Genomic DNA, 25,153 nt, shown 5'->3' on the forward strand with positions numbered 1-25,153 from the left:
ACTCAGTTTCACTTCACAACAGGGTTCCCCCATTCCTGGACTAGTGACTATTTATACCTATTATATGCAAAGCACTGGGCATGCCTGGAGGTCATTAAATGCTTACAGTAATGGAGGAGTGTTTAACATAACCACAAAAAAAGGAAAGTGACCAAATGACCTGAAAGCCAATTTAAAAAAAAAGAAAAAAATTATGCAGCAATTTTAAAGTAAGTTCATTCATCCATGAATTCAGCAAAAGAACTAATTTATTCTCTCCATATTCACAGAAACAAAATAATGCATCATATAGCATAAATGTTTAAAAAACCAGAATTATATTTAATATAAAAGATGGTGATATTATAGTTTTTAAAATACATTAGTCACCACTTTTTCAACTGCAATGAAAGTTTTTTTTCTTCAGTTTTCCTAAGTTCAATCCCAACCCAAGTAAGAATCTGTTGAATAAGTAAATTGGAAACGTGTAATTAGAGGAATGAATTAAATATAACACTGTTTTATTCAACAAGCACTTCTGAATACTTGGAATAAATATAGCACTGTTTTGGCAATTACAGAGAACTGATAAAGGTGTAAGACACTGTCCTTGTCCATGACAAGATGCATAATGTTATTTACATTGATAAGCTTTTAAAATATGAACATTTGTAAATGAAATAAATTAGAAATAAAAATAAAAAATAAAACAAATAAACATTAGAAATAAAAATTGTCAAATTATTTGTTACTGTGGAACTCTGGCTATGCACCAAATACAAGAAAAACCAGTAAATACATGAAATATCCTTACAAGCTCTTGGGGTCAGGAGAAAACGGAAGTATTAATTGTATATCCTTTCTAGTATTAACCTTTTACTACAGAAATGAAAGAGTTCACAATGCACAGTTATATTTCAGATAACATATATTCAAAGGTATATGGAAGGTGAAAATCTATCCAAGGTGGCAATAAACCAATGACTACATAAAAGTAAAAATTAAATTTATGCTTTTTGAAAAAAAATTTGAGCCTTTTACTCACTGCTAATTTTAAGCTTTTCAAAAAAATAATTTGAGCCTTTTATTCACTTCTTTACAAAGTATGAGCAGGGAAAATTAATGCAAGTAATGTATTCAATATTAAAAACAATTAGAATAAGCCTACCCGAATCAGAAATTAAATGATTCTATGAACTAAACACGTAACGATGAAGGACGGCTGGAGTGAAAAAGATACAGAAGAGTAAAAAGGAGCTACAAAGAAACACCCTCCCCTAAACACATAGGCTAACACAGAGCTGAGACACAGAGGCATAAAATAGGGAAAAAACAGACCCACTTAGCCAAATCTTGGCTTCCCCTCTAGATTTGTTCCATAAAGTAATTTAATATTTGCATCTGGTCTGGTGACCTTAGTGCCTTTCTTCTAAAGACTTTTAAAGTTACGCTATTTTCCTAAGCAGACTGAACTGACTTTAGAATCGGTGGTCACATGCCTGCTTTACTTGGCTTGAGTTAGATGAAAAGTTTGGTTAAAAACTTTTGATGTTATAGTTCATCTTCTGAATCTTGATTGTGAACTTTCTGAGGGTGTCTCTTAACAGTGATTACCAAGTCAATGGTTAATATTTTTGTCAAACACTGAAGAACTGAAGTTAGTAGCTGGTATTTACCTGTTACTGATTCCAAACCTGTCTGACTGCTTACCAAGGGTTGATTGGTTTGCAGTGCATGGACAGCTCTTACATATATATGTGGAAAGCTGTACTTTCCTGTTTTAGATTTATAAAGGGCTCTGGGAATGCCTAAAAGTGCATTAGCTATTATCATACTAACCATGGTTTCTTCTGATTGATGGCATTTTTTGGCATAGTTGAGAAGATAGTAATGTAACAAGATCTCAAAATTACCACCTACTGGCAAAACACAACCAGCTGGCATAGATGAGGAAAGGTAACTCTGGGAAGTACCCATATTCTGTAACTTACAACTCACTGGTAACATGTTTCCCTTTCCAGTAATATTTGTGACTTGTAAATTTTCATAAGAAATGTCTATTCTATTGTTTCCTCTTGTTGAATAAGCAGTGGAATTGTTTTTGAGTAATGGTTCATAATCATCAGTTAGCCTGTTTCTTTCCAAAGACAAACATTTCAGCGTTTCATCTGTTTGGAATGTATCTGTTGGGGTTGAATACGGAATGTATGTTTCTAATTCTACATCTGAAATTACCAAATTAGAATGTACTTTTAAATATGTTTGAGTTTTTTCCAATTCATCTTTGTTCTCTACAACTGTGTCCTGATAAGGCCTTTGTATTGAGCCCTTACCAGTATCTGGTGCTTGATAACTTTCTCCACTGTTCTTATAAATAAAAAGACTTGAAGTGCCATTTTGGTCACTGGTTTGTGTCACGTAATTTAGATCAAGGTCTTTAAATAATTGCCGAAGCATTTTAAATGCTCCATGTAAAGCATCCTCATGTTGTTCAATGAGACCCTGCACTGGTCCACAAAGAACTACACAGTGTGGTATAAATGTACGCGTGCCAATCAAACCAAGATGAACATATCTTTTGGATCTGAGGATAAGAGGTTTACAAAATTTCACCAAAGCAGTGTTAGATACTTCACACTGTGAAAAGGCCTGTGGTGGTACAAATGGAGAAAGATCAATGATCCTCCGGATAAGAGAAACTTCTGATGATGATAAACACTCAACCACTGATATGCCATTCACCCCTGCATAATAAATAACTAAATCTGGTTGTTTCACACTAGATAGGAGCAATTTTACATTCTGACTACGTAGATGTTTCATTATTGCTTTTGTCTTTTCCATAATCCAAAACTGAGATGTTTGAAACTGTGCTTCTGAATTTAGAATAAACTCTGACCCAGAAGTGGAAAAAAGAGGCTGAATGGTTTCTGTTACTATCACCATTCGTATGTCACCATCTGCTGGGCAGTACACAGAAAAATCTTTCTGAAGCACAAGACCAGCTATGACCCTGGAATCTGAAACAGGAAGGCCAGTGACACCAACATTCAACTCTACAAAATAGTCATCCACTAACTCAAATACATCAATCCCACTTTTACAAGTCATACACTTGAAAAAGTAGTCACACATCAACTGTGAAATAAATTTGTGATTATTTCTTCCCACTCTTCCACAAAAGTATGCTTCTAAGAGCAACTCTAAAGAGCTCCTACACAATGTTCTCTCTTTAGCAGATGAAAAGATAGACGAAAAGTGTCTACTTAGGTACTGGTCCATAATACCGTCTAATATTTGTGTCTGAAAAGCTACGAGAGCCTGGGAAATAAATCTCCACTGACAACAATTTTTCCAATGCCTTCCATGGGTTTGAATGTTTTCACACATCAAAGGATCCTTTTCTTTGTCTGTGATTGCATGAAGTCCTCTAAGCAAATGGCAAAGAAAGATAATAAATGTTTTTGCACCATCTCCTGTTTTTTTGAGATGACTGGAAACACAGTCCACTATCATCCTGTACAAAAAAGAAATAAAGCAACTCATTTTCAGAAGGCTGGCTTCCCACATCTTAAATTAAAACCATGTTTACACAGCCATAAGTATAAAATGAGAATATTGTTCCTTTGATACATCCTTAGTTTTTTCCTTTCTTGGAAAAAATTCTGCTCTATTCCCAGATTCTACGGTTGGGTGGAGTGGGGAGAAGTGGTCTTGGGAGTTGATAAGATTTGGGGTAAACGAGTGTTCCCTTGGGCAGGGCTCTAATTCCGAGCAGACAGCGGTTTCACCCGAGGTCAGTCTTTCCAAGTACGTATAGCCTCAGGATGGGACAAGAGGTCCACAGAGGCTGCCTGGGGTGCCCAGCTAAGGGCTAGCGTGTGGGCCGCGGGTACCTGGCTATGGGATGCTGTAAGTGTAGCGCCTCCAGGAGGCGGCCTCCATTCCGGCTGAGAAGCACCTCGCCAGTCGGCTTCGTACACAAAACCTGCCGTCCCTCGGGCCCCACGCAGCAGCTTACGATGGCTTCCAGCACCTCGGCCACCTGCAACGCCGCCTTCACAGACCCTGCGGCGGCCATAGAACTTAGCATCTGGGCCGCTTCACCTTTTTGGCCAGCTTGCAGAACACCGGGGCCGACCGAAAAAAGGGGCGGGAACGGCCGGAAACGGAATAGGCGGGGAGAAACCCCGGAAGCCAGGTGCCGAAGCTGGGGTAACACCGCTTCTTGGTTGGGCGAGAGGGCTGCCCTTCTGTCCGTTTGGTGGAAAAGCCCTGCAGCTTTGCCAGGTGGGGTGAGCTGGCCCGTTGTCTGCGAAGACAGATAAAAAGACTAGGATTTCCAGCAGCTGTGCCAGGAGCGGCAACCCTAAGCCCTTCCCCGACTCCCTAAGTGAATTCATTTCCCTCCAGTGGCGTCCGCTGCCCCCAAATCCCTTAGTCTCCCGAGAAACTTGCTTCCGAAGTCAGCACGGTATTGGGGCCTGCGCGAAGGAGAGGGCACCCCGGTTGGAACTCAGCTGGCTTTCATCCCCTGCCAGAAGCTGCTTGTTCCGGGGCAAAACCTCTGCCTTGGATTCACGCATGTTCTGTCCACATTCTCCACGAATTCCTGTCCTTACCGTCACGGAAATAATTTGTAGACGCAGGACAGGTGAGGAGAGCCTAGTTACAGCCCTGAATTGCAGGCTTTATGTCCGCTGCAGAGGCTTTACCACATTTCCTTGACTCAGGTATCACAATAAAACTCTAGACACCACAGAGATATTAAGCAGAAATGATGTGAAGATTCCATTTACTTATTTATTTTTTGAGATGGAGTCTCGCTCTGTCGCCCAGGCTGGAGTGCAGTGGCGCAGATTCGGCTGACTGCAACCTCCGTCTCCCGCGTTCAAGCGATTCCCGTGCCTCAGCCTCCCAAGTAGCTGGGATTACAGGCATATGCCACTGTGCCCGGCCAATATTTGTATTTTTAGTAGAGATGGGGCTGTTATCATGTTGACCAGGCTGGTTTCGAACTCCTGACCCGAATGATCCACCTGCCAGGGCCTTTCAGGGTGTTGAGATTACAGGCATGAGCCACCGCACCAGGCCGATGTGAAGATTTAAATCCATTAGTCACGCTGGTGATCAACAGTATGCTTTAAAACACATGGCCAAGGATTATTGTATATAATCCAAAGACAGAAAATACTGTCTCTTATATTACAACTTTTTGTTTTGTTTTGTTTTTTTAAAGAGACGAGGTCTTACTCTGCCACCCAGGCTGGAGCGCAGTGGCACCATCATAGCTCACTGCAGCTCCGCATTCCTGAGCTCGTGATCCTCCTGTCTTAGCCTTCAAGTCGCTTTGTGCCTCACTACACCTGGTTATTTTTTTAGTAGCGACAGGGTCTCCCTATGTTGCCCAGGCTGATCTTTAATTCCTGGCCTCAAGTGATCCTCCAGACTTGGCCTTCTAAAGTTTTAGGATTACAGGCATGAGCCACCTTGCTTGGCCTAAAACACAGGCACTTGAGAGTATGGGCTTTGGATTCAGACCTGGGTTTGCTCTGTCATTTCCTTACCTGTGGCATTCACCAAGTATCCTCTTTGACCTTTGCTTTTCTCTTTAAAAACAATGGGCCTAGTGCAGTGGCTCATGGCTGTAATTCCAGCACTTTGGGAGGCCCAGGCAGGCGATCACAGGAAGCCAAGAGTTCAAGACCAGCATGGCCAACATAGCGAAATCCTGTCTCTATTAAAAATACAAAAATTAGCTGGGCATGGTAGTGCATGCTTGTAATCCCAGCTACTCTGGAGGCTGAGGCATGAGAATCGCTTGAACTCGGGAAGGGAGGTTGTAGTGAGCGGAGATCGCACCACTGCACTCCAGCCTGGGCGACAGAGCGAGACCTTGTCTCAAAACAAAACAATCCCTGCCAAAAAAACCAATGGAGATAATATATATAAAATAAAAATCTCAAAAGGTTTTGAGGTCTGGAGAATGTTCACTAAACACTTTGCATAGTGCCTGGCATAGTTAGCACTCAACATTCAAATATTTATATTACACCTGTTTCAGGAAAAGGGTCCCAATCCAGACCCCAAGAGAGGGTTCTTGGATCTCATGCAAGAATGAATTCAGGGCGAGTCCATAAAGTGAAAGCAAGTTTATTAAGAAGAGTAAAATAATGGTTACTCCACAGGCAGAGCAGCCCCAAGGGCTGCTGGTTGCCCATTTTTATGGTTATTTCTTGATGATATGCTAAACATGTTAGGGGTGGATTATTCATGCTTCCCCTTTTTAGACCATATAGCATAACTTCCTGACATTGCCATGACATTTGTAAACTGTCATGGCGCTGATGGGAGTGTAGCAGTGAGGAAAACCAGAGGTCACTCTCGTGGCCATCTTGGTTTTGGTGGGTTTTAGCCAGCTTTACTGCAACCTGTTTTATCAGCAAGGTCTTTGTGACCTGTATCTTGTGCCAACCTCCTATCTCATCCTGTGACTTAGAATGCCTTAATCATCTGGGAATGCAGTCTAGTAGATCTTAGCCGCATTTTACCCAGCTCCTATTCAAGATGGAATTGCTCTGGTTCAGACACCCACCAAATTACTGTGGTAGGTCACCACTCTCCTGGTTTATTATTCCCACAAGTGATATTTTGTGAGATGCAGAAGATTCAACTAGCATAACAGCACAACACACATCATCTAGAGTAGAAACATGCCAATATTAGCAAGAAAATGATCTTGTAGATGTTTCACTGAGGTTGGACAATGAGGGGCCCGTTTTCCTTAATCCTTATTGCTATGAACAAGATAGGAGGAACTGGCAGGCCCTCCCATCTTTTTCTCCCCAATTAATCAAACCAAACCAAATGACAGCCAGAAGCAATTGGACCCTGAGCAGAGAGCAAGAATGGGAAGAAAGGAGGGTGGGGGAAAACCAGAGAGGAATGATGCCTCAGAACTCATCTGATGTTGACTTGGTATGGACTAATAGGTGATCTGGGGGGTGGGGGTGGGGGGGTAAAAAAAAAACCCTTTCATATGGATTTCGTGTATGTTTAATAGTAGGGTTTTTTTTCTGGGGCTACTCATAACAAAGGGGTTACGCTATCAATATAGATTCACGCAGTGGATTATATTCCTGACATTTAGAAGTGAAGTGCTATTAGAGTTCTATTTAAGTGTACCATGGAGATACAGATTCAAACTTGTGCTTTTACTCTTAAAGTAAGAGTGGGCTACCACTCTTACTCTGTAGCTTTTGGAGACATTCAACCTCTCTGAGCCTCAGCGTCTTCATGTATAAAATCTCGCTAACTTCCTCTTAAGGTTCTCATAGAGGATTCGAGAAGAATGAATATAAAGCACCAAGCAAAGAATACTTCAGGGATTCTCACTGTTGAATCCCTTTCAAGTCCTTTGCCATCCTTTGCAGCTATCCCTATCCCCCTAAAAGAGGGGATTAAAACAAATTAGCACGAATTTAGTCACATATTGTATTAAAAGTCAGTTGATCACCATTTGCTCTTTTTAAAAATTTTATTTAGAAGCCTACTTGTAGAAGTTAGCATAATTTTACAGATTATTAGAAAAATTCAATTCTTTTTTCTCTGCAAACAGTTATAATAGGTTAGGAATAATAGATTAGAAATGTACATTACAAAACAGTAGCCTATAACTATCTGTACATTTACTGTGCACCTTAAGGAAAAGAATTTGACAGTGTGCTGTACTTACACTGCAGGTAACATATTTTTATTCTATCACACAAAACTGACCAGTGGTAGTGCTTGTATTTATAAATGGCCATTAAACAGAATATTTAAACTCAGATGTATATTTAGCATGCTAAAAAGTGAAAAAAATTTCAACTGAAGTTCTGTGGCTCGTCAATTCAAATGTTTCATGACATTTTTTTCTTTAAATGAAAAATTTTGATATTGTAAAACAAATAACTTTACATAAATGCAAAAAGATAAAATTTTCTAAATTTTTAGAAAGAATATTCACATTCATTTTGTCATGGGTTTCGTGTGGCTCTTGTAAATATATTAATCATATTAATAAGACACTGGTCCTATACAATTTTAACAGTCCATCTTCAATTAAAAACTGTAATAAAAGTAAACAGTATGTAAAGAGTAACAAAAAGTAAATTAAATACACTAAACTCACACAACAGGTAGAATAAAATGAAACCAAATTACATAATGGCAGGTTATACATTTTAAAGAATCTCTTTCCACTTAGTCAAATAAGATAGAAACTGAAGTGTAAACTTACTGATTTCTGTGGGATTTTCCCCACTGGTTCAAATTGGGAAATTTGATATAAATCTAATATTTTATTTCTGTACATTTAATATGATTCAATATAATCTGCAGTCTCATGTATGGCTTATCAATAATGCCATCATCACTGTATGTCAAACAGAACCTCACTGCTTACTAGAAATGCTAAACACTGGAAAAAATGGAATTTTATACATTTGTTTTCTTAAATTTTGACAGATATTCTTCAAAAAGTTAAAACTGCCTTCCACAAAATTTTGTGTGTATATGGCACAAGTTGACAGCCAAAAAGTGTGAAATCCATCGAAAAGGCACTGTTAACAATACTCAGAATAATCTGACAAGTCTACATCAACGTCTGAGTAAAGAATAGGTAAATAGACAAACCCTTATAAAAGATAGCATTATTGTTTAAATATAGCTATATAAAAAGAAATAAAGTGACACACAGAAATGACCCTTTTATGACAAGCCTATAAACACCTTGAATCATATTATAGTTCTGTAACACAAAAAATGACAAAAATATTTTCTTAAAGGCACAAAAGCATGAATATTAAATGAGAGTTGTATTTTACAAGGCCAACTTTTCAATGGAATGCAATTACCAACTGAGCTGTGACAAAGAGTACACTGTACCTTTATAACTGATATAAAACAAAAAAGTACTAACATGAAATATAAGTAAAATATCTATTGCTGTAACTTAACATTTCACATGCTCTATTTATTGTTTTTTTTTTTTACATGTCCTGGGCCAGCTACATCTTACTAAATGGTGGATGATGACATAGTACATTTAACAGCTAAAAAGAAAATGCACATGTGAATAATTATTACTCAATTAAATTTTCATGTAGGAAAATAACATTTGGATAAATGATAAAAACTGGTCATAAGGTCATAAATCCTAGAAACCCTCATGAGGCTCTCAGACAACTGGGAACCGTAAATCACATTATGAATTCATGTGTGAAGGAAGATTAATTTCAGGCAAATAACATTCAAAGGCAATTACATATATGGCTACAAAGTTAGTAATTATGTGTTTTAAAGATTCATATAACTAAGTCTAGTACAAGCACTGATCTAAAATTAAGCCACCAATTCCTGAGTTTTGTGTTCAGTTCATAGAAAGAAACACATACAACTAAAAGCATAAGAGGACCATTAGATTAGATGCATGCTTTTAGTGTATAAGGAACAGTCATGAATAACCCTGCTCTTTCTTAAGAAATAGTTTTTGACTCTTTGGGTAAGAACCCATAACATTTGCTCTAAAAAGAAATTTTAAAAATAAAGAACATAACTACCTATTTAGTCTTAGAAGATACCCATACAAATAAAATATTATTTGGACCAAATGAAAACAACATACACGTGGATAAGACCAAAGTCCTAAGAGGTGGGTCACCAATAAAAAAAATGTTAACAAGGTTTAATGATGAAATGATTTTTGTGATAAGCCAATCAAGTTGTATGTAATTAACTAAACCATAAAAAAGATGAAACTGTACAATATTTACAGAATATCATATATCAACGAATAGGCAGAGTGTAACAGAATGTGAATACAAAAATTATATTGACAAATACAAAATATAACCAAAAATCCATTTGTTCTAATGTCATGAAAACACTGGGTATATTCATGCTTTTATCAATTTAAAACATCCTGTCACATGTACATATGGAATACAGCATTATTTTGCCAACAAAACATGGGAAATGGTTCTTCATAGAAACCTAAGGATACTTGAGATAGCTATATTGATTAGGGAAAAAAGCAGGCTCTTTTTATCATTTTGATTTTCATAATTTACCAATCAACCCTTGTATTTATCATGGCATAAATGATTGTAATTTTACCATTTCACAGCCTCCTCCTACTGAAAGGCAAATGTGGTGGGGTGGGGGGGAGGATTATTCTCTCTGACCTTCATTTTCATTAAAAAACATTTCAAAATCTATACTTTCAGGATTCTAAGACATATTTTAGAACAACATATTTCTAAAGCTAACTACCTTGGCAAAAATTGCTTTCAAGAAATATACGTATTTCTGTAAAAACACAAAGTCAAAATATTGAACTGAAGAAACAAACAAAAAAACTTAGTTTGCCTTAGCCTGAACAATAGGAATCTTAAAGAATTGTGGTTTTGCCACAGAAAGAAGTTACTAAGAAGAGGGAGGATAATAAAAAATTAAACTTCAGAACCTGATACTCTTCGTAAATACTCAACTTATTGCACGTTTTACAAAAACCAATTTTAATGTACACATAAAGGCCACCACACAGTGTCTTTTCTTATTGCCTTTCTCTTTTTGGTTTTTGAAGTAAAATACTGGTTATAATTTTTTGAATCCTGCTTCTTCACTGAACATATTAGAGTCTAAAGCTAAAATAAGTTTTCATAATGAAAAAACATGAATTATCAGCACTTCAAATGCCCTACAAACATCTCTAGAATTTGGCCTATGTTATGAACCAGCTGACTTAAGAAAAACAAAAATAAGAAAAAAGGACAGCAATCAATTTTGACCACATTTTTTTCAGCAAGTGCTTCAGGTGGTATTATAATCAATCCAAGTAGTTGCACACCAGTGTTTTTATACTGATGTAAACAAAAGTATATATATTTACCTGGATCTATAAATATTAAATTCTAGGGGTTAAAAAAAATCTTATGTAAACTTTTAAAAAAGCAATTTGCCATTTATCTCTCTCAGTGTATTCATTTTGACTATTCATACTTTTTCTTTCCTTCTAAGAAGACAATTGAGCTGAGTGCTTTGCAAATGATTTTAACAGTAGTGTAATGAATTAATTATGTCTATTTTTCCATCATTTCTCAATCTGTAATTCCTTACTGATAAAAGTTTTGTGCCTGTTTTATGAAGAAAATAGATTACATATATTTATAAGATTGATAGCATTTTTTGTTATGAACAATGTTAACATTATATCTTAGAACATACTATAGAATACAAAGACTACTGTCAGGTAAGAGTACATAAGAGACAATTGTATATACATGTGGGTTTATTATACTCACATGTAGACACATTCTCACAAAAGCTAGAAATGTCCTGGCACTTAACACATAGCTCACTTTAATAATCAAATAGGATAGCTCTTGTTTCAGTGTGAAGATGAAAGATACGAAAAGTCAATACCTCTACATTTATCTCCTAGGTTTTTTGTTTTCGGAATATTGTGATTTTTAATAAAGACCAAACCAACTTGAACACTGGTCCCAGGCCAAATCAGATCTTTCTAGTTCACTGATTCAATGGCAGAGAACTTCTACTTGAACATGAAGTTTATTATGACTTGAAGCAAAATCAGGAGGAAAATGATGAAGTAGTCTTTTTGTTGCAGAAAATAATCTGTGGCAGGTGTGCTTGAAACTAAATGATTTCGAAGAGCCATAATATTTCTACAAAAATAAGCAACAACAAATGTTATAATGATTTGCCAGAAATGTTGGCATAGAGCCCACAATTTGATATTATACAGTCACAGAGCATTTAATGTTAATAATTTTTAGTTGCTGGGTAATGGGGTGGTATGTAGGGGCTGGGGGAGGGGTCTGAGACTGCAAAGAGGAATACTTAAGGGCTCAGAGAGTGAATATTTACCCACTGTTATGGATGCATTTCAATATTTCAACTGATGCATTCCAATGAAATAATAGCCATGCACAGAAGGGACTATAGAGGCCTTTGTTAACTGACTTTCTCAGAAACAACCCCACCTCCACAGGCAACCCAGCTACATTCCTAGCATGCTACAGGAGTAAATAAAGTGATTCCAATTCTACCCTCACAGAGAAAAAACAACCTCTCCTCCCTTCCCAAGTATTTTAGTGATGGAGGAATTTCATAAGTGTCAAACATCAGGTTGTAGAAACTAACATTCTATTTTAGCTTAGCTAAATGTTATAAAAATATGAAGTTTGCATATGATTTCCTACATAACAGGATTCTTAACTACTCCTTGGTCTCAAAGGAATAGTCACTGTTAGTATATTACCTTTTAATTTCTTCCTGTGTTTGTTTTATAGATTCGATGGAACTCTGAATGTCTCCCAGTTCTATTCCTTTCTTTCTTCTTGTACTTGGTTTTACTGATTGAGCTAAAAAGACATTTAGAATGAAGTTGAAACTATAAAAATAATCTACAGTCCAATTTAATGTTTCTCATGTAATAAAAATTTTCCTGGGCATTTGTTTTTGTAGCCTAGAGATTAGCATAGTAATATGAATACTGTGCACTTTTGAAGTTTTAAACACATCATTGCAACACTAGAACACTACAAATATATTTAAATGACTACACATCATTTGCATTTTGGATGGCACCAGTTTTATTTTTTAACTAATTAAAACAGAAATAATTCATTAGAAAATATATATTAACTTGAAGAAGGTATTACTCTTTTCTGTTCCTTGCCCATTTGCCTACCTCTGAAGAAGTCAGCTTCTTGAGCCCTTTTTTCAATATTTTATTGTGTTTAGTTACCCAATCTTTAAATCCCTTTCGACACTTCTGCAAATTTTTACTGCCAATCAGCAAGCTATATATGTTTTTCCAAATTCCCTCTCATATGCATTCCTTCCTTTCCATTTTTGTTCAGATCCTACTTAACCTCTCTACAAGTCTCAGCTTTCTCACTTTAAAAATAGGGATAATAATACCAGACTTCACAGGGTTGTTATAAGGTGTATTTAACATACAGTCTGGCACATATTAATTACTCAGGAAATGTCTGATGATACGTTATAGTAATATAGTAAAGTGGATGACAGAGTGAATTAAGGAGCCAAAAAATCTGCATATATAACATACATATACCTACTTATGGGGTATGTGACCTTAGGCAGGTTAACTTGTGTCTCAGTTTCTTTTCTCGTAAAATGGGAATAACAATAATACAACCAATACTCTCTTCTAACACACTGGGATGCCATGTGACTCCTGCTTTTAAACCCTTATTTGTTTCATTCCTCTAACTACTCTAGTATGTTACCTCACACCACTCCCCAAGCCTAGACTGCTATAATATACCATTAGAAATCCTAATAATTCATCAGAATTCTAGGAACTTTCCCTCGAATTGAATTGAGCTCCCTCTCCTTTAAACTGGTTATCGCTTGTCATCTAATTTCTTAGTAATCTACCATTTATTCACCTCTAGTGTTATCTTTATAGGTTAAAATGGGCTCCGTAGTTCAGTGTAAACTCAGTAGAGATTATGACTTAAAGTTTTTTTTCTTTTTTTTTTGTCATAATGTCACAAACATCACTTTAATCCTTTCATGATTATATCTCAATGTAGTTCAAGATAGTTTACACATTATCTGACTCAAATAAAAATGGAGTACAATTTAATCTAGCAGTTTCTAAGTTTTATATTTTTATTGTCTGTCACTTCCCAACACTACAGTAATATATTCTGGAAATGAAAAACATTTTTGAAGCATGGAAGTGAGCTCAAAGCTCAAAAAATGCTTCCGAATTCAATCTAGTGAACCATCAACAATTTTTCAGAGGTTAACAAGGCGTAAGAGGTAGCTACTACCTAGAGTGTGTTCTTTTTTTTTTTTGAGACAGGGTCTCACTTTGTCACCAAGGCTGGAGTGCAGTAGTGCGATCTCGGCTCAGTGCACCTTCTCCCTCCCGGGTTCAAGCAATTCTCATGCCTCACGCTCCCAAGTAGCTGGGATTACAGGTGTGCACCACCGCACCTGGCTAATTTTTTCCTATTTTTAGTAGAGATGGGGTTTCGCCATGTGGGCCAGGTTGTTCTTGAACTCTTGGCCTCAAGTGATCTGCCCACCTTGGCGTCCCAAAGTACTGTGATTACAGGCGTGAGCCACCATGCCCGGCCTAGAGTGTGGTTTTTATTTAGATGTCTCCCCTTTTTCATTTTCTGTTTCTTTACCTTGCATCCCTGTCTCACAACTTATCTATGATCTAGAATCGCTTTTGTACCTCAATCCTGCCCCAACCAAATCATATAACTTCTTGAGTTAATATGAAAAACCATATTCATATCAAATTGTGTAGTAATTTAAAAAAATTAGACTCTCATTAGTCTGCAATAAATATTTTTACCTTCACTTCCAGAGGAGTCTTGGATGTCAGGTTCTGGGGAGGAATAGCCTTTTGCTACTTTCTTCTGTTGCCTGGTTGGCTTATGTTTCATTTTGGGGACATTAACCTAAAGAAATAAATAACTATTTTGTGAATTTGCACTGTATTTTGGACTGAAGACCAATTGTGTACAACTGTCAAAATTATCTGCACACAGGCATGATATTCAGAAAAAAAAGACAACAATGAAATAGTCTAATTCAAATTTAACAAATGTGATGCGCTTATGCAATCAAATGATCTTATTTTAATAGGAAGTAATTTGGCACAAATGTCAAAAAGTAAAATACACAATGAAGAGTATACCCAGTCTCTCACACTAAAGAGGTACCCATCGCTATCAGTTTATATCCAGGGATATTTTTATGTATACATAAACAAATACGAATATAGATCCCCCTACCTCTGACTGCACCAGCTAGTATCTCTAGTAGAATGTTAAGTAATAGTGTGTATAAATTGTATTTATCTTGTTCCCGATGTTAGAAACATTCCCACTGAACGATGCTGGGTTTCCAGTAAAACTATTGATTTACTTTTAATCACATCTGGGTAGTACAGAAAGTATCTTATAATAATAAAAATGATACTATTATTTTGTAGAGCATTATTTACACTTATTGAAAGCATTTAAATGGATGCACAAGATTCAAAAGTATATGAAATCATCAACTATGACTAAATTTTCCTTAGAATAATAAACTTTGGACTCTATCCTATTAATAGATTTGTAATTTTGGTGTTCAGTATTAAACTTAAAAACCTAAATGCAAGATTAGAAACTAGAATCAGAAAGACAAGATGTATTAGTCCGTTTTTATGCTGCCGATAAAGACATTCCTGAGACTGGGACGAAAAGGAACTTTAATTTGACTTATAGTTCCACATGTCTGCGGAGGTCACAAAATCATGGCAGACAGCGAAAGGCACTTCTTACATGGTGGCGGCAAGACAGAATGAGGAAGATGCAAAACTGGAAACCTCTGAAAAAACCATCAGATCCCGTGAGACTTATTCACTACCACAAGAACAATATAATATGGGGGAAACAGCCCCCATGATTCAAATGATCTCCCACCAAGTCCCTCCCACAACATGTGGGAATTATGGGAGTACAATTCAAGATGAGACTTGGGTGGGGACACAGAGCCCAAATCATATCATTCTACCCCTAGCCCCTCCAAATCTCATGTCCTCACATTTCAAAACCAATCATGCCTTCCCAATAGTCCCCCAAAGTCTTAATTCATTTTGGGTTCTTAGAGACCTACAAAGAGACTCAGACTCTCACACAATAATAGTGGTAGACTTTAACACTCCACTGTAAATACTAGATCAACGAGACAGAAAATTAACAAGGATATTTAGGACTTGAACTCAGCCCTGGATCAAGCAGCCCTAATAGATATCCACATAACTCCACCCCAAATCAAAGAATACACATTCTTCTCAGTACCACATCACACATATACTAAAACTGACCATATAATTGGAAGTAAAACACTCCTCAGCAAATGCAAAAAAAAAACAGAAATCATAACAAAAAGTCTCTCAGACCACAGCGCAATCAAATTAGAACTCAGGATTAAGAAACTCACTCAAAACCACACAACCACCTGGAAACTGAATAACCTGCTCTTGAATGACTACTGGGTAAATAACGAAATTAAGGCAGAAATAAATAAGTTCTTTGAAACCAATGAGAACAAAGACACAACGTACCAGAATCTCTGGGACACAGCTAACGCAGTGTTTAGAGGGAAATTTATAGCACTAAATGCCCACAGGAGAAAGTGGGAAAGATCTGAAATCAACACCCTAACATCACAATAAAAAGAACTAGAGAAGCAAGAGCAAACAAATTCAAATTCAAAAGCTAGCAGAAGACAAGCAATAACTAAGATCAGAGCAGAACTGAAGGAGATACAGACATGAAAAACCCTTCAAAAAAATCAATGAATCCAGGAACTGGTTTTTTGAAAAGATTAACAAAACAGACCACTAACCAGACTAATAAAGAAGAAAAGAGAAGAATCAAATAGACACAATAAAAAATGATAAAAGGGAGGTCACCACTAATTCTACAGAAATACAAACCACCATCAGAGGATACTATAAACACCTCTACGCAAATAAACTAGAAAATCCAGAAGAAATGGATAAATTCCTGGACACATCCACCCTCCCAAGACTAAACCAGGAAGAAGTCGAATCCCTCAATAGACCACTAACAAGTTCTGAAATTGAGGCAGCAATTAATAGCCTACCAAACCAAAAAAAGCCCAGGACCAGACGGATTCACAGCTGAATTCTACCAGAGGTACAAAGAGGAGCTGGTACCATTTCTTCTGAAACTATTCCAAACAAAAGGAAAAGAAGGACTCCTCCCTAACTCATTTTATAAGGCCAGCATCATCCTGATGCCAAAACCTGGCAGACACAACAAAAAAACTTTCAGGACAATATCCCTGATGAACATCGAGGCAAAAATCCTCAATGAAATACTGGCAAACCGAATCCAGCAGCACATCAAAAAGCTGATCCACCAAGATCAAATCGGTTTCATCCTTGGGATGCAAGGCTGATTCAATATATGCAAATCAATAAACTTAATCCATCACATAAACAGAACCAAGGACAAAAACCACGATTATCTCAATAGATGCTGAAAAGGCCTTTAATAAAATTCAACACCCCTTCATGCTAAAAACTCTCAATAAACTAGGTATTGATGGAACGTATCTCAAAATAAGAGCTATTTATGACAAACGCACAGTCAATATCATACTGAGTGGGCAAAAGCTGGAAGCATTCTCTTTGAAAACCAGCACAAGACAAGGATGCCCTCTCTCACCACTCCTATTCAACGTAGTACTGGAAGTTCTGGCCAGGGCAATCAAGCAAGAGAAAGAAATAAAGGGTATTCAAATAGGAAAAGAGGAAGTCAAATTGTCCCTGTTTGCAGATGACACGATTGTATATTTAGAAAACACCATTGTCTCAGCCCAAAATCTGCTTAAGCTGATAAGCAACTTCAGCAAAGTCTTAGGATACAAAAAAATCGATGTGCAAAAATCACAAGCATTCTTATACACCAATAACAGAGAGCCAAATCATGAGTGAACTCCCATTCACAATTGCTACAAAGAATAAAATACCTGGGACTACAACTTAAAGGGATGTGAAGGACCTGTTCAAGGATAACTACAAACCACTGCTCAATGAAATAAAAGAGGACACAAACAAATGGAAGAACATTCCATGCTCATGGATAGGAAGAATCAATATCGTGAAAATGGCCATACTGCCCTAAGTAATTTATAGATTCAATGCTATACCCATCAACCTACCACTGACTTTCTTCACAGAATTAGAAAAAACTATTTTAAATTTCACATGGAACCAAAAAAAAGCCCATATAGCCAAGACAATCCTAAGCAAAAAGAACAAAGCTGGAGGCATCACGCTACCTGACTTCAAACTGTACTACAAGGCTACAGTAACCAAAACAGATATATAGACCAATGGAACAGAAGAGAGGTCTCAGAAATAATGCCACACATCTACAACCATCTGATCTTGGACAAATCTGACACAAACAAACAATGGGGAAAGGGTTCCCTATTTAATAAATGGTGCTGGGAAAACTGGCTAGCCTTATGCAGAAAAATGAAACTGGTCTCCTTCCTTACACCTTATACAAAAATTAACTCAAGAGGGATTAAAGACTTAAACATAAGACCTAAAACCATAAAAACCCTAGAAGAAAACCTAGGAAATGCCATTCAGTACACAGGCATGGGCAAAGACTTCATGACTAAAACACCAAAAGCAATGGCAACAAAAGCCAAAACTGACAAATGGGATCTAATTAAACTAAAGAGCTTCTGCACAGCAAAAGAGTCCATCATCAGAGTGAACAGGCAACCTACAGAATGGGAGAAACTTTTTGCCATCTATCCATCTGACAAAGGCTAATATCCAGAATCTACAAGGAACTTAAACAAATTTATGAGAAGAAAAAAAAAAAAAAAAACACGATGGAAAAGTGGGCAAAGGATATGAACAGACACTTCTCAAAAGAAGACATTTATGCAGCAAACAAACATACTAAAAAAAATCTCATCATCACTGGTCATTAGAGAAATGCAAATCAAAACCACAATGAGATACCATCTCATGCCAGTTAGAATGGCAATTATTAAAAAGTCAGGAAACAAGAGATGCTGGAGAGCAGGTGGAGAAATAGGAACACTTTTACACTGCTGGTGGGAATGTAAATTAGTTCAACCATTGTGGAAGACTGTGGCGATTCCTCAAGGATCTAGAACTAGAAATACCATTTGACCTAGCAATCCCATTACTGGGTATATACCAAACGATTATAAATCATGCTACTATAAAGACACATGCACATGTATGTTTATTGTGGCACTATTCACAATAGCAAAGACTTGGAACCAACCCAAATGTCCATCAGTGATAGACTGGATAAAGAAAATCTGGCATATACACACCGTGGCATACTATGAAGCCATAAAAAAGGATTAGTTAATGTCCTTTGCAGGGACATGGATGAAGCTGGAAACCATCATTCTCAGCAAACTAACACAGGAACAGAAAACCAAACACCGCATGTTCTTACTCATAAGTGGGAACTGAACGAGAACACATGGGCACAGGGTGGGGAACATCATACACCGGGACCTTATTGGTGGGTGGGGGGGTAGGGGAGGGATAGCATTAGAAGAAATACCTAACATAGATGACGGGTTGATGGGTGTAGCAAACCACCATAGCATGTGTATACCTATGTAACAAAACTGCACATTCTGTGCTTGTATCCCAGAACTTAAAGTATAATTGAAATAAATAAAATAATTAATTGACCATGGATGTCTGGCTTGACATTTAGACACTCAATTCTATTCCATTGGTCAATATGCCTGCTCTTACATAAGTACCACATTCCTTCGATTACTGTAGCTTTATAGTAAGTTTTGAAATCGAAAAGTGAGAGTTCTCTTTATACTTCTTTTTCAATATTGTTTTGGCTATTTGTGGTCCCTTGTAATTCTATGTGAATTTGAGGATCTGCTTTCCCATTTTTGCAAAAAAAGGTTTGTAACAGTGACAGGGATTGTGGCGAATCGGTGGGTTGCTTTGAGTAGTACTGTTATATTCTTACTTTTTTGAGACAGGGTCTCACTGTCACCCAGGCTGGAGTATAGTAGTGCCGTTACGACACTGCAGCCTTGACCTCTCTGGGCTCAGGTGATCCTCCCACCTCAGCCTCCCAAGTAGCTGAGACTACAGGCATGTGCCACCATGCCCAGCTAATTTTTCTATTTTTTGTAGAGACAGAGTTTTGCCATGTTGTCCAGTCTGGTCTCAAACTCCTGGGCTCAAGTAATTCCTCTGTCTCAGCCTCCCAAAGTGCTGAGGTTACAGGCATGAGCCACTGTGCCTGGCCAAAATCTTAACAATATTAACCTTTTCTACCTGAGAATATGAGGTGTCTTTCCCTTTATTTAGATGTCCTTTCATTTCTTTAGCAATGTTTTATAGTTTTCACTGTAGAAGTCTTTCAGTTCCTTGGTTAAATTTGTTCTTTTAGATGCTATTATTGAATTGCTTCCTTAATTTCAAGAGTGTTTACTGTTAGAAACATAACTGATTTTTGTGTGTTGATCTTATTCCCAACAATTTTTCTTAAGTTCATTAGCTCTAGTAGCTTTCTATGGATTCTTTAGGATTTTCTATATATAGGATAATGTCACCTGTTAATTAGAGATAGTTTTACTTCTTTGTTTCCAATTTTGATGACTTCTCTTTTTTTTCTTGCTCTAGCTAGAACTTCCAGTACAATGGTAAATAGGAATGGTGAAAGTGGGAATGTTTGTCTTGTTTCTGATGTTACCGGGAAGGCTTTCAACCTGTCACCACTGAGTCTACTATTTGTGGGTTTTTCATACATGCCCTTAATCATGTTGAGGAAGTCTCTTCTCTTCCTAGTTTTATGAGGTCTTTCTTTTGATTATGAAAGGGTGATGGATTTTGTCAAATGCTTTTTCTATGTCAATTGAGATGACCATGTGATTTCCCCCCTTCCTAATGTGATATATTACATTGATTTCCTTACGTGGAACCAACCTTGCATTTCTGGAATAAATTCCACTTGGTCATGGTGTGTAAACTGTCTAATATGCTACTGAATTTTGTTTGCTAGTATTTTGTTAAGGATGTACGAATCTTACTTATAAAGGTTATTGTTTGTAATTTTATTTTCTTGTGATGTCTTTATCTGGCTTTGACATTAGGGTAATGTTAGCCTCAGAGAATAAGTCAGGAAATGTTCCCATCTCTTCTATTTTTTAGAGTTTGAGAGGGATTTGTGCTTATTCTTTAAAGTTTTGTAGAATTCACCAGTGCAGCCATCTGATCTTGAATTTTTCTTTGGAGGTTTTTGGTTACTGATTCCATCTCTTTATTGTTACAGCTCTATTAAGATTTTGTTTCTTTTTGAGTCAGTTTATGTAATTTGTGAGTTTCTAGAGATTTGTTGGCATACAATTATTCATAGTGTTCTCTCATAATCCCTTCTATTTCTTTATGATTGGTAGTAACATCGCCACTTTAATTGCTGATTTTAGTCATTTGTTGTCTTCTTTCTTGCTTCCTCAGCCTAGCTGATGGTTTATTGATTTTGTTTATTTTTATCAAAGAGCAACTTTTGGCTTGGTTTCACAAATTCTATTTTTTTTCCTACTCTCTATTCTGTTTATCTGTACTCTAATCTTCATTATTTTCTTCTTCTGCTAGCTTTGGGCTTAGTTTTTTCTTCTTTTTCCAGTTTCTCATGGTATGAAGTAAGGTTATTGACTTGAGATCTCTTTTAATGTAGATGTTCTCAGATAATATATTTTCCTTACCTTTGCTGCATTTCATAAGTTTTGTTATACTGTATTTTTGTTTTCACTTGTCTAAGTATTACCTAATTTCCCTTGTGTTTTTCTTTGACCCATTGAGTTTGTTTGTTTGTTTTTGAGACAGTGTCTCACTCTGTTGCCCAGGCTGGAGTGCAATGGTGTGATCTCGGCTCACTACAACCTCCATCTCCCAGGTTTACATGATTCTCATGCCTCAACCACCTGAGTAGGTGGGATTTACTGAGACATGTTATATGGTGTAACATATGGTCTATCCTGAAGAATGTTCCATGTATACTTGAGAAGAATGTGCATTCTTCCATGGTTGGGTGGATTGTTCTGTGTGTCTGCTAGGTCAAGTTGGTTTACAGTGTGGTTCAAGTTATCCATTTCCTCCTTATTGATCTTCTATCTAGAGGTTCTACCCATTGCTAAAAGTAATTTACTGAATTTTCCATCTATTGTTATACAGCTGTTTCTATCTTCCAATTCTGTCAGTTTGCTTTATATATTTTGGGGGTCTGTTGATTGGTGTGTATATATGTATATATGAATTGACCCTTTTATCAATACGCCATGTTCCTTTTTGTCTCTTGTAACAAGTTTTGACTTAAAGTCTATTTAGTCTGACATTAGTATAAACACCTCAGTTTTCCTTTGGTTACTACTGGCCACCTCCGTTTTCCTTTAGTTGCTATTTGCACATAATATTATTTTCCATCCTTTCATTTTACTGTATTTCTGTCTATGGATCTAAAGTGAATCTCTTGTACACAGCCTATAGTTGGGTTATGTTTATTTTAATCAATTTTTACAATTTGTCTTTTGCTCAGAGAGTTTAATCTATTTACATTTTAAAGTGACTATGGATAAGAACTTCTGATTTTGCTACTTTCTATATGTCATATACGTTTTTTGTTTCTTATTTACTCCATTACTGCCTGCTTTTGTGTTTGCTTCTTGTAGTAAACTGTTTCGATACCCTGCTCATTTTCTTTTGTGTGTATTTTTTAAGGTATTTTATTTATGGTTACTATGGGGATGACATTTACACCTACCTCTACAACAATCTAGTTTGAGTCGATACCAACTTAACTTCAGTAGTACACAAAAACTTTCCTCCTATACAGCTCCATCCTGTCTGCTTTTATGTTGTAACAAACTATTATCTTTACACATTGTATATCTGATAACAAAGATATGTAATTAAATTATTTTTCATTCATTTATTTTTTAAGTCCTGCAGGAAATAAAAGAGGACTTACAAACTAAAATTACAACAGCACTAGCTTTTATATTTGCCCAACTATTTACTGAAAATATTACTTCATACAGCTTTGAGTTTCATTTTATTCTGAAGGATTTCCCTTAGCATTTTTTTGTAGGGCAGGTCTAGTGGTAATGAACTCCCTCAGCTTTTATCTGGGAATGTCTTAATTTCTCCCCCATTTTTGAATGACACTTTTGCCAGATACAGAATTCTTGATTGACAAGTTTTTTCTTCTACCACTTTAAATATGTCATCTCATTGCCTTCTGGCCTCCATGGTTTCTATGAGAAATCGGTTGTTAATCCTATGGATGATCCCTGATGTATGTGATAAGTTGCTTCTCTCTGCTGGTTTTAAGACTCTCTTTGGCTTTTGACAGTTTGCTGTGGTGTGGTTCTCTCTGAGATCATCCTACTTGGAGTTTGTTCAGCTTCTTGAATTTGTAGATTTATATCTTTCACCAAATTTAGGGATTTGGGGGTCTTCTTTCCTTAAATATTCTTCATTCATTTCTCTGTCTTCTCTCTGTGGAACTCCCATAATGCAATGATAACCCACTTGATGGTGTCCCACAGGTCCTTTAGGCTCTGTTCATGTCACTTCATTCATTTTTCTTTCTCCTCCTCAGACTGGATAATTTCCATGGTCTTATCTCTAAGTTTCCTGATCCTGTCTTATGCTTGCTTATATCTGCTTTTGAATATCTCTGGTGACTTTTCATTTTCATTATACCTTTCAGCGCCAGAATTTGTTTGGCTCCCTTGAATAATTTGTCTTTATTGATTTTCTCAGAGATGAGTGTCTGTGTAAGTCCTTCAGGTAGTATCCTGACAGCTTAGGACAGACATACACAATTGTGTCTGAGGTCCACTCTGTTCCTTCTGGAACTAGGAACTTACACTGGCAATGCAGGGGCCCTTCAAGACTGCTACGGCACTGGGAAGGACCTGAGGCAAGAGCAGGAAAAATGCCATAAAGCTTTCCTCTCTTTGCACTTTCTTGATCCAGTGTTCACTTGGTTGCTGAACACCTCTGACAGTTTTCCAGACTTCTGGCAAACTGAGTTGACAGTTTTTGCTTGTTTTCTGATGTTTCTTTGGGTCTCTTGTTACTGATGTAACAAGAGTTCAGAGCTGCCTATTTTGCTCACCCAAAATTGTACATTTTGAAACCAAATTTTCAATGTTGGTTGTTACAGATACTAAAGAGTTAACAAATTTATGTATCTAGTGTATCTGGTTTTTTATTACATACCATTGGAGTACGATGTTTCACTTTGGTCTGAATAACACCATCTTTTTCAAATTGTATCATATCATTAAGTGGGTCCCATGGTCGGGTACTACATAAATGAAAAAAAAATACCATTTGCTCAATGACTAAACAAAGAACTTTAAAACTTTCTATTATATGATTCAATTTTATTAATAATTATATAGGTAGTTCTAATAATGAGATTTTCCCATATCTAATCTTCGGACCCTCATTTTATAGGCTAACTACTATCATAGAGTCAAGCTTATAATGAATGCAAAACCAAGTTTAAAAATCTCACACTAATATACATGGTTTAATTAAAAACTACTCCAGCAACAAATATTCTAGAAATAAAGGCAATAAACCATGCTAATAATATATTGTTTGAAATAAACTATTTTAAGTTACTTACTCTGCAAACTTGTAATGCCATTCTCCTGTGAGTGGATCAAGTTCAAATAATTTGCAAGACCACTCTTCATTTTTTGTTTTCCGATCTCTGGCAGCTTGTCTTTGAGCTTCTTCCAAAACGTACTTCTCTTGGGTAGCTTCGGTTTGGTCTTTGGCATTTATGGCTCGAGTTACCCGTTGCCAGAGTCTAAAACATATGCAAAAATAGTATTAAAAATGCAACAGAAAATAAAATCTATATAGAACAGGCTTCAATCCCCGTGTAGAGAAAATAATGCTCACATGAATTTCTGGCTTTGACAACACTTATGCTCATAGGCTTAGAAATGAGTCAAGATATAAATTCAGTCCCTTGAGTAGAGAGAGGGACTCTCTATGAACTAAGTTCATAAGTGGAGACTAATTTTTTTTTTACTTGGCGAGAGAAACTTACTATATAGACTCTAAAACTCATGGTAGTAAGTGTTGCTGGCTCAAGATGATAGGAATGTAATGAAGGTAAACCTCAGGAATCTATGCTTTAAGCAAGCTTCCTAGATGATTCTTACGCTGTTTAACCATCCACTGGCTTCAGAAAGATCCATTAATGTAATGCAGTGCTTCTCAAGTTTGGATCCATGAATTATCAGAGAACTTTTATAATCAGAATCTCTGGGGTAAGGCCCAAGTATTGATACATTTTAAAAATGTTTCCCCAAAGTATTTTAATGTATTGCCAGTGTTGAGAACCACTGGTTTAACAGAAAAGACTACTGAGGTAAAATGATATCCTCTACTAGTTCTTTCTTCTGTTAAATAAAAGTATATCTATATCCTACCCATCTAGAAAGGCAGCATGTTAAAACTAGAAGAAAAGGC

The 25,153-nt window shown here is 36.7% G+C and overlaps 2 protein-coding genes across 5 annotated transcripts in view; both read right to left on the bottom strand.

Moving 5' to 3' along the window:
- Nucleotides 1-214: 214 nt before the first annotated feature.
- On the bottom strand, nucleotides 215-4,148 carry BBS10 (Bardet-Biedl syndrome 10). Its single transcript, XM_023217340.2, has 2 exons — nucleotides 3,876-4,148; nucleotides 215-3,496 (listed from the first exon to the last, which is right to left on the bottom strand). The coding sequence occupies exons 1-2, from the start codon at nucleotides 4,070-4,072 to the stop codon at nucleotides 1,531-1,533; spliced, it is 2,163 nt and encodes a 720-aa protein (XP_023073108.1). The 5' UTR covers nucleotides 4,073-4,148; the 3' UTR covers nucleotides 215-1,530.
- A 3,349-nt stretch (nucleotides 4,149-7,497) lies between these two features.
- Nucleotides 7,498-25,153, bottom strand: part of OSBPL8 (oxysterol binding protein like 8) — a 226,656-nt gene continuing 209,000 nt past the window's right edge. For 3 of the 4 annotated variants that reach the window (XM_023217626.3, XM_023217562.3, XM_023217511.3), the window contains 5 exons: nucleotides 24,297-24,482; nucleotides 23,882-23,969; nucleotides 14,390-14,495; nucleotides 12,305-12,407; nucleotides 7,503-11,708 (listed from right to left, as the gene is read on the bottom strand). In XM_023217626.3, the coding sequence (XP_023073394.1) occupies nucleotides 11,576-11,708; nucleotides 12,305-12,407; nucleotides 14,390-14,495; nucleotides 23,882-23,969; nucleotides 24,297-24,482 (616 nt within the window). In that variant the 3' untranslated portion in view covers nucleotides 7,503-11,575. Of the gene's footprint in view, nucleotides 11,709-12,304; nucleotides 12,408-14,389; nucleotides 14,496-23,881; nucleotides 23,970-24,296; nucleotides 24,483-25,153 lie in introns of all 4 variants that reach the window. The other variant, XM_023217461.2, reaches the window with a different exon arrangement.

Source organism: Piliocolobus tephrosceles, chromosome 10 (genome assembly GCF_002776525.5).
Source record: "Piliocolobus tephrosceles isolate RC106 chromosome 10, ASM277652v3, whole genome shotgun sequence".
Taxonomy (NCBI): domain Eukaryota; kingdom Metazoa; phylum Chordata; class Mammalia; order Primates; family Cercopithecidae; genus Piliocolobus; species Piliocolobus tephrosceles.